At 47.6% G+C, this 16730-nt stretch overlaps 2 protein-coding genes across 3 annotated transcripts in view; one reads left to right on the plus strand and one right to left on the minus strand.

The window, feature by feature from the left end:
• The window catches only part of RASGRP4 (RAS guanyl releasing protein 4), a 27977-nt gene extending 23111 nt beyond the window's left edge, over positions 1–4866 (plus strand). For both annotated transcript variants that reach the window (XM_081335112.1, XM_081335113.1), the window contains exons 15-17: positions 949–1098; positions 2290–2507; positions 4036–4866. In XM_081335112.1, the coding sequence (XP_081191238.1) occupies positions 949–1098; positions 2290–2507; positions 4036–4167 (500 nt within the window). In that variant the 3' untranslated portion in view covers positions 4168–4866. The remainder of the gene's footprint in view (positions 1–948; positions 1099–2289; positions 2508–4035) is intronic.
• On the minus strand, positions 4833–11725 carry FAM98C (family with sequence similarity 98 member C). Its single transcript, XM_081335114.1, has 8 exons — positions 11658–11725; positions 10044–10180; positions 9323–9457; positions 8297–8481; positions 7409–7492; positions 7173–7289; positions 6267–6434; positions 4833–5906 (listed from the first exon to the last, which is right to left on the minus strand). The coding sequence occupies exons 1-8, from the start codon at positions 11678–11680 to the stop codon at positions 5760–5762; spliced, it is 996 nt and encodes a 331-aa protein (XP_081191240.1). The 5' UTR covers positions 11681–11725; the 3' UTR covers positions 4833–5759.
• Positions 11726–16730: the final 5005 nt, after the last annotated feature.

Consider the following 16730-nt stretch of genomic DNA (forward strand, 5'->3'; position numbering starts at 1 on the left):
AGTGGGAACCCCCCCCCCCGAATTGGGACAGCTGCAAATAGGTGTAAAAAGGGGGTTAGGGTTAGCAAATACCCCCCCACACACACACACACACATCCTTCTAGCACTGATGATGTTACCTAGTTTGGTAATGAAACGTCTGCCAGAAAACAACCAAGCTCAAAAGCGCCCAGGACACTATATTAAGCTGGAGAATAACGCTCACAATAACTAAAATTCATCTTCACTCACTATCAACACAAGGAAATTGTCAGCCGCTGTCCCAATGAAGCCGTAGAGGCTGACACGAGTTTGTAGTTTTATATAAGCAAATCCAAATTTAAGATATGCACCCAACTAGACAGTCAGTCAAACAGGAGCCTCCTGAGGTAAATCAACCCCGCAGGTAAATCGTGAGGTAAATTACAAAGCACACCCAGGGAAAAAATGTGCTTGTGGGGGAGAAAGAGAAACACCTCCTTTTTTACACTCTGTTACCAATTCGCCAACCCCACTGCTCCAGTTAGTATCTTAACTGAAATTATTATTAAGTGTGCTTCTGACTTCACTGGCTCCTGGTTTGGAGTTTGACTCTTCACATTCCTGCTTCGGGAGGGGGGGGGAAGTACACAGGGGTAGGCCACCTTGGCTCTTTTATGACTCGTGGACTTCAACTCCCAGAATTCCTGAGCCAACCTGGCTCAGCATGGAAACCTCTCCCTTTCCCCTCAGCATGGCTGGCTCAGGAATTCTGGGAGTTGAAGTCCACGAGTCATAAAAGAGCCAAGGTGGCCTACCCCTGACTTAGGCAGTTCTTTAGTGCTGAAGCAATAAAAGTGCCTTGACCCAGTCCTATGGGTGTTGTAGTATCAGGCTGGAGAAGATGGGGGGCGGGGCAGGAGCCATCTTTTCACTTCTTTGACTTAAAGCCTTTTGGGGGGTGGTGTTTTTTTTGGTTATCCTCTCCAGATTGTTCCATGATCTGTCACAAACACTGCAAGAATCAGGTGGAGTTGGAGTGTCAAAGTCACCAGTTCCTTTCTTCCTCTTCCTCCTCCTCCTCCTCCGACAGCACCCCACGCAGAGCCACGCTGGCCACGAATCACCATCCCAGCTTTGGTAATGTGGGTCGTTGAGGGTTAAAAAAGTAAAACAAAAACAAAACATGCACAACCACATTGCTTAGTTGATGGAGATTCTTCTCCCAACTTATGATCCTTAAGCCGAGGTTTACCTGCACAGGTAATCCTGGACTGCCAACCGTTCGCTTAGCGAGGGTTCGAAGTTGCAATGGCACTGAAAAAAAGTGACTCACACTTACGACCATTGCACCATCTCCCGAGTCGCATCAAAATCTGCCCGTTTAGCAACTGGCATGTGTGTTAGCACACTTGCATTGTCCTGAGGTCATGTGATCCCCTTTTGCGACCTTCGGACAAGCAAAGTCAATGGGGAAGAAGCTGGATTCCCTTAACAATGTCCGGGTTATTGACTTAGCAACTGCAATGATTCAGTTAACAACTCTGGCAAAGAAAAGGGACAGAACTCGGTTAACAATTGTCTTGCTTAGCAACGGAAATTTTGGGCTCAGTTGTGGTTGTTGAGAGCTCTGGTGGCGCACTGGTTAGAATGCAGTACTGCAGGCTAATTCTGCTGACTACCCGCTGCCTACAGTTCGGCAGTTCGATCCTGACCGGCTCAAGGTTGACTCAGCCTTCCATCCTTCTGAGGTTGGTAAAATGAGGACCCGGATTGTTGGAGGGCAATATGCTGACTTTGTAAACCGCTTAGAGAGGGCTGTAAAGCACCATGAAGCAGCATATAAGTCTAAGTACCCTTCCTTCCTTCCTTCCTTCCTTCCTTCCTTCCTTCCTTCCTTCCTTCCTTCCTTCCTTCCTTCCTTCCTTCCTTCCTTCCTTCCTTCCTTCCTTGTGGTTAGAATGCAGTATTGCAGGCTGACTCTGCCCGCTGCCAGGAGTTCAATCCTGACCGGCTCAAGGTTGACTGAGCCTTCCATCCTTCTGAGATCGGTCAAATGAGGACCCAGATTTCTTTTGGGGGGGGGCAACAGGCTGACTCTGTAAACCATTTAGAGAGGGCTATAAAGTACCGTGGAGTGGTATATAAGTCTAAGTGGCTATTGCTACTGCTACCTGCAGTATCCCATCCCAGGTTATCACAGCCTGAAGATGAACCACTTCAAAAGTCACCTGGCCAAAGAGGCAAGGATCACCCCAAGAGCATCTCCCGTCTCTGAGATCTGGACTGACTATTCTGTGGCTAACCCGGCCTCTTTCTTTCACCTTGCAGGCTCAGAGGAAGAAATGTTTCTCTTCCCACCAAGGTGGGAGCAGGGCAAGAGTCCCATGTTCTCATTGTCAACTAGCCCGGGCAACCGGCTGGTCAAACATGCCTCCACCCAGACTGAGCAGGCTGGCCCAGCAGCTGAAGAGCAGGAGGAACAGCTGGCGGATGGTTGCAACGAAACTCAGAAGCAGCTCCTGGAACTGGTGAAAGAGCTGGAAAAGGTGAGGAGATGGACAAGGGAAATCATTGTGGAACTCATTGTTTCTCAACCCCCAGGCATTTTAAAAGGTGTGGACTTCACCTCCCAGAATTCCCTAGCCTGTTTGCGATGTCTTACAGGATCATGAACACATTTTACGACAGCTTGGTCGAAAATAGGCATTTACTGGCTAAAACTGGCCCCTTAAGAGAACCACTGGCTTGTTTAACAACCGTGGCATTGTGTATGTCCACCTCAAAAAGAGCTTGTGAAATTGGGCGATTCACCTTCTGACAGTCATGACTTATGACCAGGCTACATTACAATTGTAAGTCAAGGACTACCTGTATCTTGATTGACAAATGCCTATATATCCTACCAATAAAGGAGAACATTTGTAGCTCAGGGTTGACATGAGGGGTGCTTGGTGCTCTCTGAGCTTGGCTGTTTTCTTGCAGACGTTCCATGACCCAACTAGGTAACAGCATGAGTGCTAGGAAGGCTGTGGGCTTTGCTCTTATTTTTATAGACTAGTAGCATGCCCTGTCAGCGTTGGTGGGAGTGGCCTTGAAGGGTCTTTGGTTTGGACCATTTACTGTTAAGCTTGTTTGGCAATTCTTTCATTGGGGTATTACTTGTTTACTTCTTGTTTATAGGAAGTAAACAATACCCCAATCAAGGAACTGCCAAACAAGATAACAGTAAACAACAGCCTAATCAAGGAGCCAACGAGAACACTCCCACTAACACCAACAGGGCAAGCTGCTCGTGTGTGTGTGTGTGTGTATATATATACATATACACACACACACACACACACACACACACACACAAACACACACACAAAAACAGTATATGAAAACTAGCATATAAAAATAAGAGCCAACCCCACTCCCTTTGATGATGTAGCCTAGTTGGAGTAATAGCAGTAGCACTTAGCCCTTAGACTTATATACTGCTTCACGGTGCTTGACAGCCCTAAGTGGGTTACAGAGTCAGCCTCTTGCCCCCAACAACCTGGGTCCTCATTTTAGTGACATCGGAAGGATGGAAGGCTGAGTCAATCTTGAGCCGGTCAGGATCGAACTGCTGGCAGTGGGCAGAGTCAGCCTGTAATACTGTATTCTAACCACAGGAAAGGAAAGGAAAGGAAAGGAAAGGAAAGGAAAGGAAAGGAAAGGAAAGGAAAGGAAAGGAAAGGAAAGGAAAGGAAAGGAAAGGAAAGGAAAGGAAAGGAAAGGAAAGGAAAGGAAAGGAAAGGAAAGGAAAGGAAAGGAAAGGAAAGGAAAGGAAGAAGGGCACTCAGACTTATATACTGCTTCACAGTGCTTTACAAACCTCTCAAAGCGGTTTACAGAATCAGCTTCCAACAATCAGGGTCCTCATTTTACTGACTTCAGTAGGCTGAGTCAACCTTGTAATAAAACATCTTCAAGAAAACCACCAAGCTCAGGGAACACGGGGGGGGGGGGGCGCTACCTGTCAGCCTCCCATCACCCTGAGCGAAGATATCATTGGTTCTTCTCTAAACGGCTCTCTCTGACCTGCAGGAACGGGACAGGCTGGTCACCGCCAACCAGTGTCTTCAGAACCGCTACACACAGCTGGAGGCCGAGAACAGGCAGCTCCTGAAAGCCAGCAGCCCGGGATCCCTGTATGAAATCGACCCCCGGTTTATCTGAAACCAGCTCTTCCGGTCACTCCTCTGCTGCTGCTGCAAACTCTAGTAATTAAGAGAGCTTTCCTGGCAGGCAAGCCTTGAGCCTTGAAGTGCCGGAGATCAGGAGAAGAGACTGGCGGAGGAAGCTGAAAAATTAAAATGGCAAGAAAAAGGAAAAACTGGGAGCTGGGAATAGATGCTGTCCGAGCGGTTTTTGTTGAATTTCCACTTGAGGACCTTTCCTGTGAACAACCTTTGCAGTCCTAGGAGGAACAGCGCGAATCTGCCCCCTTTACTGTGCAGCTTCAGATTTGTATTTATTTATTATGTATTTTTTTTAAAAAAACAAAACACCAAAGTACGCGCTGCCCCATTTTATGGCTCTGGCAGTTTTGGGGATTTGTGAATCCACAACTCACAAGAATTGATACCAGTGGCATTAATATTCCTAACCTAAAAAGTAACCTGTTGGAATGTCCCTGAGAAATGTCACAAGGTGAAGAAGGCAAGCTTCAAGTCCAATGTGAAACGGCAAAAAACAAAACCTTGCCATGAGGAGAGGACCGCCTGCAGCTTTAAGAGGGATGGACTTCAACTCCCAGAATTCCCCAGCCAGCATGCTTTTAAGATGGGTGGACTTCAGATCCCAGAATTCCCCCGCCTGAAATCCTACACAACCAACCAGAAGGCAGAAAAATAAAAAGTTTTATTTTGAACAGGATCTTTACACAGCAAGAGTTTGGGTTGAGTGAGAACAGTTAACTATCAGAGCTGCGCTAGTGATCCCAGAATGCTAAATTTCAACTGTGTCTATTTGTCCCATCCTCAAACAATACCTGACAGCCCCCCCCCCCGCTTTTTGTTAAATACAAAAGGCCCCTGGGCCATCCTCACATATGATCATTTTGGGTCTCCCAGATCTCCCACAATTCCCTTATTGCCCAGCCAGGGGAACTGGCAGATATGCTGACTGGACATTAAGAAAGTTCTAGTCATCCTCCTCTAAAAAAGCCTCAGGTTAAAGAAAAAAAAACAACCCCCACCCCAAGATAATCAACAAGGAGAAAAGAGGTACTTTCCCCTCCAACCATAGCTCCCACCCCAGCAATATTTTATGCATTTCTGCTTCTGAATTAACAGATACCCAGTTTGGAATCTTTTAATTTTTTTACAGTAGAAATCTAGATCAAAGCCCATTGAACTTATTCTTTTTTTCCTCAGCTATGCACCCCATTCCAAGACGTGTAGAGTGACATTTACTTTGGGGGAAATTAACTCCAAACACAAAATACCGACTTTGGGTTTCAAAAAGCCAGCAGCGCATGCTTAGCAGCTTCCAAACCTTTAAAGCAACCCAGCTGGTACGGCACGTAGCCTCTCGTCCCCGACCTTCCCCATATATTAGGAGAATTACGCTTCTCCTAAAGTCAGCATAGTCTTTGGATTATGGGAGCTGGCTTATAAAGAGCCACATCCTTAGTTAAAGCTGCCTTGGCTCCATGCTGGAGAAAGGCAAGATTGAGGATTGGACACTTTCAGTGAGAATCTGTGGCTTCTTTCGTTTCATTTTTCTGGCCAGGCCAACCCACAGTAGCCAGTTTAATATCCTCTTCTTCATTTCTTCTTTTTCTTGCCCTGTTTAGCCCAGCGTTGGCCGCCTCCACCACCACCTCCATCTCTCCTCTTCTCCCAGGTGGGCATGGGGGGCTCAATTTCGTTCGGACGTCCTCCCCGGTCTGGGACACTGCCAGTCATCAACACCTGTGGGAGGGAGGGAGGAGAGGGAGAAAAGGAAGGAAGGGAGGGAGGGAGGGAGGGAGGGAGGGAGGGAGGGAGGAAGGAAGGAAGGAAGGAAGGAAGGAAGGAAGGAAGGAAGGAAAGGATGAAGGGAGAGGATACCAGCATCCTCCCTCCTCTGCCTCTCCACTCTAAGATTCCTTTGAGGAGGCAAAGCTGCAGATGTAAAGTCAGGGTTTTCCTATGCCAACCATAGTCGACTGAGTAAACAGCATGACCTGGCATTGGGGGATGGGCTAAGCTTGAAGAGCTTGAAACCCCCTCAGGGTTCTCCTCCACCCGGCTCCAGCTGCTGGTCACCCAGATGTCCCCTCCAGCTCATACCTTGTTGACAGCACAACTGGTTTTGCTCCGCAGGGCACCGCTGCTGGTCTTCATGATACGAGAAAAGTCCTCCCGGGCAGCCAGCAGGTGGGCAAGGCAGAGCGGGGTATCTTCCGGCAAAGACTGCCGCAAGGGGTGGAAGGCTTTGGACATGGCTGTGCTTCGGTCCTAGCCAGGACAAGAGATGAGAAACACAACAAGAATCCTGAGACAGTTGTGTCCCTCTTCCCCAACTCGTTTGGTCTAGTGGTTAAGTCACTAGGCTAGAAAGCAGGAGACGGTGAGTTCTAGTCCTGCCTTAGACATGAAAGTTGCCTGGGTGACTTTGGGCCAATCACCAGGAGACGGTGAGTTCTAGTCCTACCTTAGACATGAAAGTTGCCTGGGCGACTTTGGGCCAATCACCAGGAGACGGTGAGTTCTAGTCCTGCCTTAAGATATGAAAACTGGCTGCGTGACTTTGAGCCAATCACCAGGAGACGGTGAGTTCTAGTCCTGCCTTAGACATGAAAGTTGCCTGGGTGACTTTGAGCCAATCACCAGGAGACGGTGAGTTCTAGTCCTGCCTTAGACATGAAAATTGCCTGGGTGACTTTGGGCCAATCACCAGGAGATGGTGAGTTCTAGTCCTGCCTTAGATATGAAAGCCGGCTGGATGACTTTGAGCCAATCACCGGGAGATGGTGAGTTCTAGTCCTGGTCATGAAAGCTGGCTGGGTGACTTTGAGCTAGTCTTTCTCCCTCAGCACCTCACAGGATTGTTGCTGTAGGGAAAAGAGGACAGCGGGTTGGATACATTCACCCTCTTGAGTTATTAAAAAATAATAAAGGAGGGCTATCAATCGATCAGTCAGTCAGTCACGGAATGAAATCAATGCTGCTAACACAACAGCTCCTTCACTCTACCTTGGCCCTCTCAGACCAATGGAAGGAGGCAATGGTCACGTCGAAACGGGTGAGCATCATGTGTCTTCGGCACAGGTATTCGGCCCCCAGCACTCGGCGAATCTCCTCCAGCGCTTTCTGGCATTTCAAGGAGAGCGAAGCGGAAAGCAGAGATGCTGAAGCTCCACCGGCGCCAGACCAGAAACCCCCCCACACACACCCCTCCTCCTCTGCCGCAAACACAAGGCCCCTCCTACCCATTGCTCAGAGGTCAAGGGGGCCTTCAGGAGCGGTGCCGGCCACTGGGACTGGGGCGCCTGTGCGGTGATTGCTCCTGAAATCTGAAGGAAGCATGGAGTTAGCTTTCAAAGAGAAAAAGGCAGATGACACCACAATTATTAACACAATCAAGTGTTAAGGCCGCAGGTGGAATACAGCACTCTGTGGGAGACTGACAAACCAAGCATTTGTCGCATCTGGACACCCTGCCCCCCAACAATCTGAGGCCCTCATTTGACCAACCTGGGAAGGAGGGAAGGCTGAGTCAAGCTGGAGAGCCGTCAGGATCGAACTCCTGGCTGTGGGCAGAGTCAGCCTGCAACTCTGCGTTCTAACCACTGCGTCGCCAGGGCTCGTAAGCGCGAGGACCAGTCACAAACCACCTTTTTCAGAATGACAGGCGCTGGAAGGGACCTCCGAGGTCTTCTAGTCCAACTGTCTGCTCAGGCAGGAAACCCTACACCAGGGGTCTGCGACCTTGACAACTTTGAAGACTGGTGGACTTCAGCTCCCAGAATTCCTCAGCCAGCACAGCTGGCTGAGGAATTCTGGAAGCTGAAGTCCACCAGTCTTCAAAGTTGTCAAGGTCGCAGACCCCTGCCCTATACCATTCGAGACAAATATTGTCCTTACAAATCTCCAGTGTTGGCAGGACCCACAACTCAACCCATCCATTTTCAGCACCATTGTAACTTCAGTCGCTGAACGGATGTCCGTATGTCGAGGACTACAGTATATCCCCTCCCTCGTCTCGGCAAGCAGCTGGGCCTCTTCAGGCCTTTCGACATGGAAAAGGACAGAGGCTGAACTGCTCCTCCCGGGACCCCACCTGCCCAGCCCAGGTCTGCCTGCCCCTTCAGTCCCACCTGGGATCCAATGTCCTCCATAACCTGAGCCACACAGGATGCTGGGTCTGGCTGAGGCATCCCCAGGGCTTGGCAGATCTGATGGAGTTCTCGCAAGGCTTCGCTATTTTTCTCAACTTGCTTTGCTGACTGGACCTTTTTCCTGGCCTGGAGCCGGGCAGCCAGGAGCTCCGAGCTTAAAAAATCTGGAATGGAAGGAAGCAGGAGGGGGAAGAAAAAAGATGGACACAGGCCAGTCAAGGCCTTGGTTCTCGGCAGCACCTACTATTCAGAATAGTGGAGTCCTTGGTGCTCTCTGAGCTTGGCGGTTTTCCTGCAGACGTTTCATTACCCAACAAGGTAACATCATCAGAGTTAGAGGGAAGGGGGGTTTAGGGAGGGGGGGAGGAGGAGCACTTTGAGGTCCTTTTGGTCTCTGAGCTTGGCGGGGGGTTTTGCAGACATTTTATTACCCAACTAGGTAACATCATCAGTGCAAGGAGGAGGTAAGATAATCTTTGTCATTTTTTACTGTGGGCACAACGGCACACTTTAAAAATGAAATTTAGTTGCCTGTTCTCAAAGTGAAACACATACATGACACACACCTAAAACATACTATATACAACATATGTAGAGGAGGAGGAGGACTATGGCACCCTTGATGCTCTCTGAGCTTGGCTGTTTTCTTGTAGACATTTTATTGCCCAACTAGGGAACTTCATCAACGTTAGAAGGGTGTGGGTTTGTTCTTACTCAGTATTCAGAATACTCGTTTCCTTTCCCAAAACTCGCAAACCTTGAGATCCCAATTGTAACCCCTCTGTGTGTATTAAACTGTCAAGAAACTAGGCAATTACAACCAGCCATTCCAGGCAGCAGCTGTATAGAATAAGGGCAGGAAATTCAACTTGTCGTTTGGAAGTCCTGGTGGACGGCCTGCTGCCTTGTCTGATTGGAGCCACTTGGGTTTAAATTCACCAACCACGGCTAAGCCAGCTATGGCGTAGTGCAGTGCACCAATTCTGTCAATCTCTCTCAACTTACACAGAAGCTGCAGGCGGTTGTCTCGGGTGCTGAGTCTCGCCATTAGGTCCCCTGTGGTCAGTGAAGGATACGGGCAATGCAGCTCACCGAGGAGGCCACTGATTTCGATCTGAAACGTCTCGGCATCCTCAGGTCCTGATAGGGTGAAATAGCTTAGAGTTTTATAGAATCAGAGACTCGGTCATCCAGGTCATAGCTGTCCAAAAGGTGCTTTTTCACAAGGCAACTGGACTTTCTCATTTTTCTTTCTTCAAAGAAAGAAAAACTTCTTGACGAGAAACGGAACGTCTTCAAAGAAAAACAAGAAAGTCCAGTTGCCTCGTGAAAAAGCATCTTTGGGATCAGAATGATTTATTATTATTATTATTTTTAAAAAAGATTCCTATCACCTCCCCTTCAGCCTCTGCTCATTCTTAACCTTTCTGTGTTGTTCATCTGTAGCTTTTCCATCTTCCATCCGCTTCCATCCCTTCTTCCTCTTCCCTACCCCTTCCTTCCTTCCCACCTTCCTTCCTCTTCTCCTTCCTTTCCACCTGCCTTCTTTCCTCCTCTTCTCCCCTCCCTCCCCTCCCCCTTCCCATTCTCAGTTCTTTCACATGATCTAGAGCAGTCAGATTTGTTCCTCCCCGTACTTTGAGACATATTCCAAAGTCCCATCTCCGCAAAGCCCGATGCCCTGATGGAAACCGCCCTTCCCCTCTCACAAAAGCCAAGAACTTACCCTGCACCGGGGTAACATCCTCCTCCAGCTGACAAAGAGTTCGGAGCTCTGAAACCAGCCAGGAGCAAAGCGTCATGAACTGAGGGCTGGAGACCCCAGCTTCAGCCACCTGGGTGAAGGTTTTTATTGATGGAAATCTACAAATAACGATAGTTATGAAGCAAAGACAATACCGATAGTCATAGGTGCCTTGGGTACAATCCCCAAACAACTGGAGCATCACTTGAGCATCGCTGGCACTGGCAAAATTGGCACCAGTCCATTACAAAAGGCAGTTTTACTTGGAGGTTACTCTATGTTTCGACTGGATCGGGCATTTTTGTCCACTTCTCGAGTCTTTCCCAAGGACCTGGGTGAGGGAGATATTGTCCGATGGTCTTGAAGGTCTCCTCACAAGACGTAAGTTGTTCCGGTTAAAGCTGCCTTTTGCAATTGACTGACAGTGACTTGGGTCAATGCCGATGAGGTTCAAGTCGTGCTCCAGATGTTCTGGGATTGCAACCAAAGCACCTCTTCTCTTGGTGCAATCTTTGCTTTTCTTCTGCCATAGTTGTTCTACATCAGGGGTGTCAAACTGCCGGCCCGCGGGCTGGATGCATCATAGCGAAACCGCGCCCACCCCATTGCCGGCAATGGCAAAAAAGTCGCGATATGTCGCGACACGTCATATGACGTTGCGAGTTTGACACCCCTGATCTACATCTATTTGCAGGTCTTTTACACTTTGCGATTTTTTTCGACAGGTCTTTGTCATCTCTTCTGCTGTCCCTAGGCCCGCTATCCAGCTGTTCTTGTCTTTCTTATTGACAATCGTTAATTATTATTAGCGCTAGAGTGCAAACCACAACCTCCTTGGCACTGGTGAGCTGGGGAATGAAACAACCGAAAGTCACCCATCCAGCTCAGAGACCACTAAGCACCCACTCATAAATCCTTGAATAACAGGATAACAACAGACTTGGAAGGGACCTTGGAGGTCATCTAGTCCAACCCCCTGGCTGTCCAGTCTTCTTAAAGGCTTCCAGTGTTGGAGCACATTCACCGCTTCTGGAGGCAAGTTGCTCCACTGGTTAATTGTTCTCCCTGTCGGAAAGTTTCTCCTTAGTTCCAGGTTGCTTCTCCCCTTGGTTAGTTCCTATCCGTTGCTTCTTCTCCTGCCTTCAGGGGCTTTGGAGAATAGCCTGGCTCCCTGGCTGAGTGGGCCTCCTGTCCAGAGGCTTCTGTGGCCTGCCGGGGCCTGAGCGTCGGGCCTTCCCGGGGAGAAGAGTCCAAGAGCTCCCTCGCCACCTCCTGCCCGCACAGGGCTCCTTCTGCAACCTTCCTCTACAACAGGGGTCTTCAAACTTGGCCCTTTTATGACTTGTGGACTTCAACTCCCAGAATTCCTCAGCCAGCTTTGCTGGCTGAGGAATTCTGGGAGTTGAAGTCCACAAGTCATAAAAGGGCCAAGTTTGAAGACCCCTGCTCTACAACAACCCTGCGAGGTAGGCCAGGCCGAGAAGGGAAGGCGGGCGCAGAGGCCCCCCCGGAATCCTTCACCGGCAGCCCCCCCACCCCACCCCCACGCGGCTGAGCTTAGGCCCCGCCCCAGCCCCTGGCCCCGCCCCCGCTCACCCCGGGACGCTTTCCAGCTCCATCTCTCCGCTGGAATCCCCACCTCGCACAGACCGCTGGTCTCTCGAGCTCTGTAGCCCCGCCTTCCAAGCAGAGGCGGCCTTCCCCATTGGCCAGGCCCTCCGAGCACTTCCTAAAGACGTCAAACACCGCCCACCAAGGCCGCCAATGATAGCACGGGCTTGACCTCTCTCTCTCTCTCTCCCCCCCACTCAGCTCCGAGGCGCCAATCCGAGGCGTCCCTGGCCCGGTGCGGAGCCTGGGATTGGCTGAGGGCTATCATAGCAACCCAGGGGCTCCTCCCACTGTGCTTCGCTTTCTTCCCGGCCAATCGGGAGTTCCTTCTAGCGGTGGAAAGGGACAAAAAAAAAAACAAACCAAACAAACTCCGAAAGAGAATCGCACCTCAGAACGCCCGCAACACTCGTCAGCCAATGGGAAGGTGCCGTCGCTGACGCCCCCCCCTCTTCTCCATGGCAACGTGCCAGACACAGGAGAGTATCGGAAAAAAGTATCAATCGTTGACCAATCAGAGCGCGCTGCGGGGGCGGCGTTTGGAGGAACAGCCGGCCGCCTGCTTCCTTACGCGCTTCCATTCTGGCTCAGCAACACGCCCGGCTTCTGAGCACGTGCAGAGTGCTCCCTTTCACGCCGAGCTTTCTTGGCTGTGGAGGCGTAGGTTTTACGTGTGCATGTACAAACACGCTTGTATGCACACAAGAGGGTTCACGCACTCACACTCTTGTGCGTCGGTGGCAACTTGTCCGAGGGTATTAAGAGGCTGTGTGTATTCTCTTTCATTGTTGCTAATCTTAATTTTAATGCTTTGAATGCCTTTTATGTTTTCATGCTACGGTAAGCCGCCCAGAGTCCCTCCAGATAGTGGCGGGAATATACATTTAATAAATAAATTAGAGCAGCATTTTTTCATTTTTAAAACTCAGGCTGAGTTTTAATTGGAGTTTTAATTGGGGTTTTAACTGGGGTTTTACATGTTGCAGGGACTTAGTTTAATCTTTTTTAAATTGGTCTTAATTTTTGTATTAATGTTTTAAAAATTATACCCTGTAAACCGCCCTGAGTCCTTCGGGAAAGGGCGGTATATAAATTCAATAAATTAAATTAAATTAAATTAAATTTCCCCCCTATGTGATTCAAACATAAATATAAAGGCATTCAAAGCATTAAGATTAATTTTAACGCTTTGAATGCCTTTATATGTTTTAACAGTATTGTAAGCAGTCCAGAGTCACTCGAGATAGAGGTGGCAATATAAATTCAAGAAATAAATAAAATATGACCATTCCCCCCCCTTTCTTCAATTCACCCAAAAAATTCAAGAAGTGTGATGTATGATACAGAGGATGGAAACTGAATTCAGGTTTTAAATAATGAAGCCAACCAACCAGAATTCCACTCCACTTGTCAGTATGGAGTTTAAGATCGCAACTGAGAGTGAAACAGACTCTTGTGGACTAGTAACTTGGTCAAGTTTTGTTTATGACCATGACTGTAGTTTATTAGCCTTAGATGATGATGGTGGCTTTTCCAATCCAAGGAAACAGATGTTACCTTCTGCCCAAATTTTTAGCGGGGAGCGGGAGAAAAGGATTATGCCATGAAAGTTTTTTAAAATTGGGCCCCTGGAAAGAAACCATGAACAGTGTGCAGTGAGGAGAAGAATCCAAACGCCAGGCTGCTTCTCTTAAGTGTAATGTTTCCTTTTTAATTTAAATTGTACAGTTTTAAATAATAGAGCATTCTCTTCCAGTGCCCACTGTGCCATTCTTTTAAAAATATTCTTGTTTTAAAATACACAGAAATTCCAATACCGAATATACAAATCTGATAAAATACTTAAAACAGGAAAGAAAATTAGCTTGGCAACCACATTAGGGGGGGGGAAGATGGAACATAAATCTTCTGGTTTGGTTTTCGTCGACTCCTTTCCTCTGCAAAGACCTAAAAGAGAAAGACAGCAACGGCCCAGTGTGGGATACCCGCTTCGCCCCATCCGCCTTCCCCCAATCTCAAGGTCTGCCCCTCTTTTTTAGCACGGCCTTCCCTGCCATAGCTGCCAGCTTATCTAGGCATTCGGAGAGTTGCAATCCTAAGGGATTCCGTGCAACCCCGAGGGTGGAGGGCCGAAGCAGTTGCCCCAACGGAGGAAGGCAGCATCTGAAATTCAGCCTTTGCCAGTTTACTTCTGGAGCCAAGCAAGCAATTAGAAACGTAAATAGTAGAAAAGGGGACACAGGCCAGCAGAATTCTATCGGTGAATTCTCTGAATGGGATTTCAGAATAAATGGAATCGATCTGTGTTGCTAATAAGAGAGATTGGGACCCCAAGGAGAAGAAAGAGGGGAAGGCAAACCCCCTTAATTTAGGCCAGATTTTAGGCTGACAAGAGTAGTCCTTGACTGAACAAACAAACCATTCGGTTAGTGACTGTATGTACGACGGCGCTGAGAGGGGGAAAAAAGGGATCTGTGACCATTTTTCACACTTCATGACCATTGCAGCATCCCTACAGCTACGCGATCAAATTTCAGATGCTTGGCAACTGGCATGTGCTTAGGACGGTTGCAGCATCCCAGGATCACCTTTTTGCAGCCTTCTGACAAGCAAAGTCAATGGGGGAAGCCAGATTCAGTTCACTACAGGGTTCCTATCTTAAAACTCCCAGAATGGCTAGCTGGGGAATTCTGGGAGTTGAAGTCCACAGACCTTAAAGCTGGCAAGGTTGGAACCCTCCCCCGCCCCTTAAGTTAACTCTCCCTTAAGACTACATAGTTCTCATTCTCGGATGCTTTGAAGCACTTAAGCGTTCAAGGGCTTAAACTGTGAATCCAGTCAGCAAATTGGAATCTGGCATAATTTACATCAGAAGGACTTTTTTTAAAAAAAAAACAACAACAACAATATTGGGGTTGCATCAATAAACTTCCTAACTAAACGACGACGTATAATGGTTCAACGGGTTTTTTGTGCTTTGGAGATTTCATTGAAATGGAACACAGGAGAAAGTGAAGCTTGTATTATTATTATTGATGCCAAAAGGGGGAATAAAGCCCACCTATCCCTTTGCTTTTCTCTCCCCCCACCCCCGTCCCACCCAGTGGACTCCGTCCCCTGCCCCCCCCCCCCAAGTGCCATTTTCTGCAGCTCAGTTCTGCAATGAAAAACCTTGCAAGGCCCTGTTAAAAGTGCGGGACAAAAAATTCTTCCTCTGGTGCCTCTCGATAGCCCAGACTTTACCAAGGATCACGCATCCTCTCCAACTGATCTACATAACAAACAGGAAGATAACAAGGTGTGCATTTGTGTTTTTGTGTATACCCTGTAAACCGAACCCTGTCTGCACGAGGAGCCTTTTGAAACAAGCTGTATAAAATCTCAGAAGCGAATCACATTGATCCGGCTTTGCTTTCGGACGTAAAGAACCAGGAAAATCGCAAAAAAGTAGAATTGTACATATTAAGGGCAGGATGTAGGCGCTATCTTAGTCAACCAAAGATGTCCCTTTCCCCAAACTGGAATATGTATCTATCCCGTAATAATTTTTTATCTAAATGAGGAAATCCATTGATTTTTTCCTCCCCTCTTGTGTGTTCTCTTCGTAGTCCTTTAAGCTTTGCATATTCCCACAAATGCAAGTTTTAAAATTCTGGAGACACCCTACGCCGGTCTACAGCTAGTCCCTGACTTACAAATGTTCATTTATTGTCTGAAGTTACAATGGCACTGTAAAAAGTGATTTATGAGTGTTTTTTTCCCCACTTAAAACCGTTGCAGCATCCCCGTGGTCACATGATCAAAATTCAGAGGCTTGGCAACTGGCATGTACTTACGACGGTTGCAGCGTCCCAGAGTCATGTGATCACCTTTTGCGGCCTTCTGACAAGCAAAGTCCAGAGGGAAGCCAGACAAACGTGTGACTCAGTTAACAAATGCGGCGATGCACTTAACAATTAGGGCAAGAAAGGTCATAAAATGGGGCAAATCTCACTTAACAACTGCCTTGCTTAGCAACAGACGTTTTGGGATGGGCAAACAATAAAAGGAAATCATGCTTTTAATGCGCTCCTCTCTGCTTTGTATTCCCAGGCAGCCCCAGTTCCTTAATGCATCACACATCCTTTCTTTCGTTAAAACTCTTCCATTGGGTTCTGACAAAGACAGCCTGAAGAGAAACGGCAAGGCAGAAAACTTAAAACATTTAAGAATTAAGAATTGTCCTTTTACATTTTAGGTTAAAAAACTGCCAATTTAAATGTTTTCAACCAGACTTTAAAAAATGACCGCATTGAGGAATGAACCAAGCTTGTCAGGGATATCCAACCTTGAAAAACTGAAGACTTGTGGACTTCAAAAGTCCCAGAATTCTCCAGCCTGCATGATTGGCTGGAGAATTCTGGGAGTTGAAGTTAGTTCACAGGTCTTAAAGTTGCCAAGGCTGGACACCCCTCCACCACCTCTTAACCAGCCTATAATTTTACCTCCTCTAGATGCCGAAAACTCACCTACAAAACATCAAGACCCTTATGGTCAGATTTTAAAACACAGCCTGGGCATTTTTATTCTTATTTTTTAAAAAGAAAAAAAAAACGTCTTCCATCTTTTGCTAGAGGAAATCGACACATCTGCTTTAAATAAATTATGCAAACTGTACTGTCTGCCTATCAGATTATTTTGCATACATAATTCCTGCAGTTTAGAAGCTTGGGGTTATTAAAGAAAAATGTTGCTTTTTGCTTTGAGTCAGGGAGGACAAGGAAAAAGGTCAACCTAAATGGAGCTAAATTAGAGGATTTCTGAAAAATAGAACTTGTGGGATTTTAAGTGCTCTTATTGCACTGGTGGCTGGGCTTGAATATTGTTGACAAATAAGGAAGAGGTCTTTTAAGATTCAGTGGGGGGGCGGAAATTTCTCAGCCCACCTGAAGACCTAAGATCTGTTGTATGCAAACCAGATCTTATCTTTCCAGCTAAGCCAAACCCCATCTTTTATGAACCAAAGTTTACCCACTTCCATCTCTTCCTTGAAGCCTCTAACAGAAATATAACCTGGTT

The sequence above is a fragment of the Vipera berus genome, assembly GCF_964194415.1.
Source record: "Vipera berus genome assembly, chromosome: 9".
Taxonomy (NCBI): Eukaryota; Metazoa; Chordata; class Lepidosauria; order Squamata; family Viperidae; genus Vipera; species Vipera berus.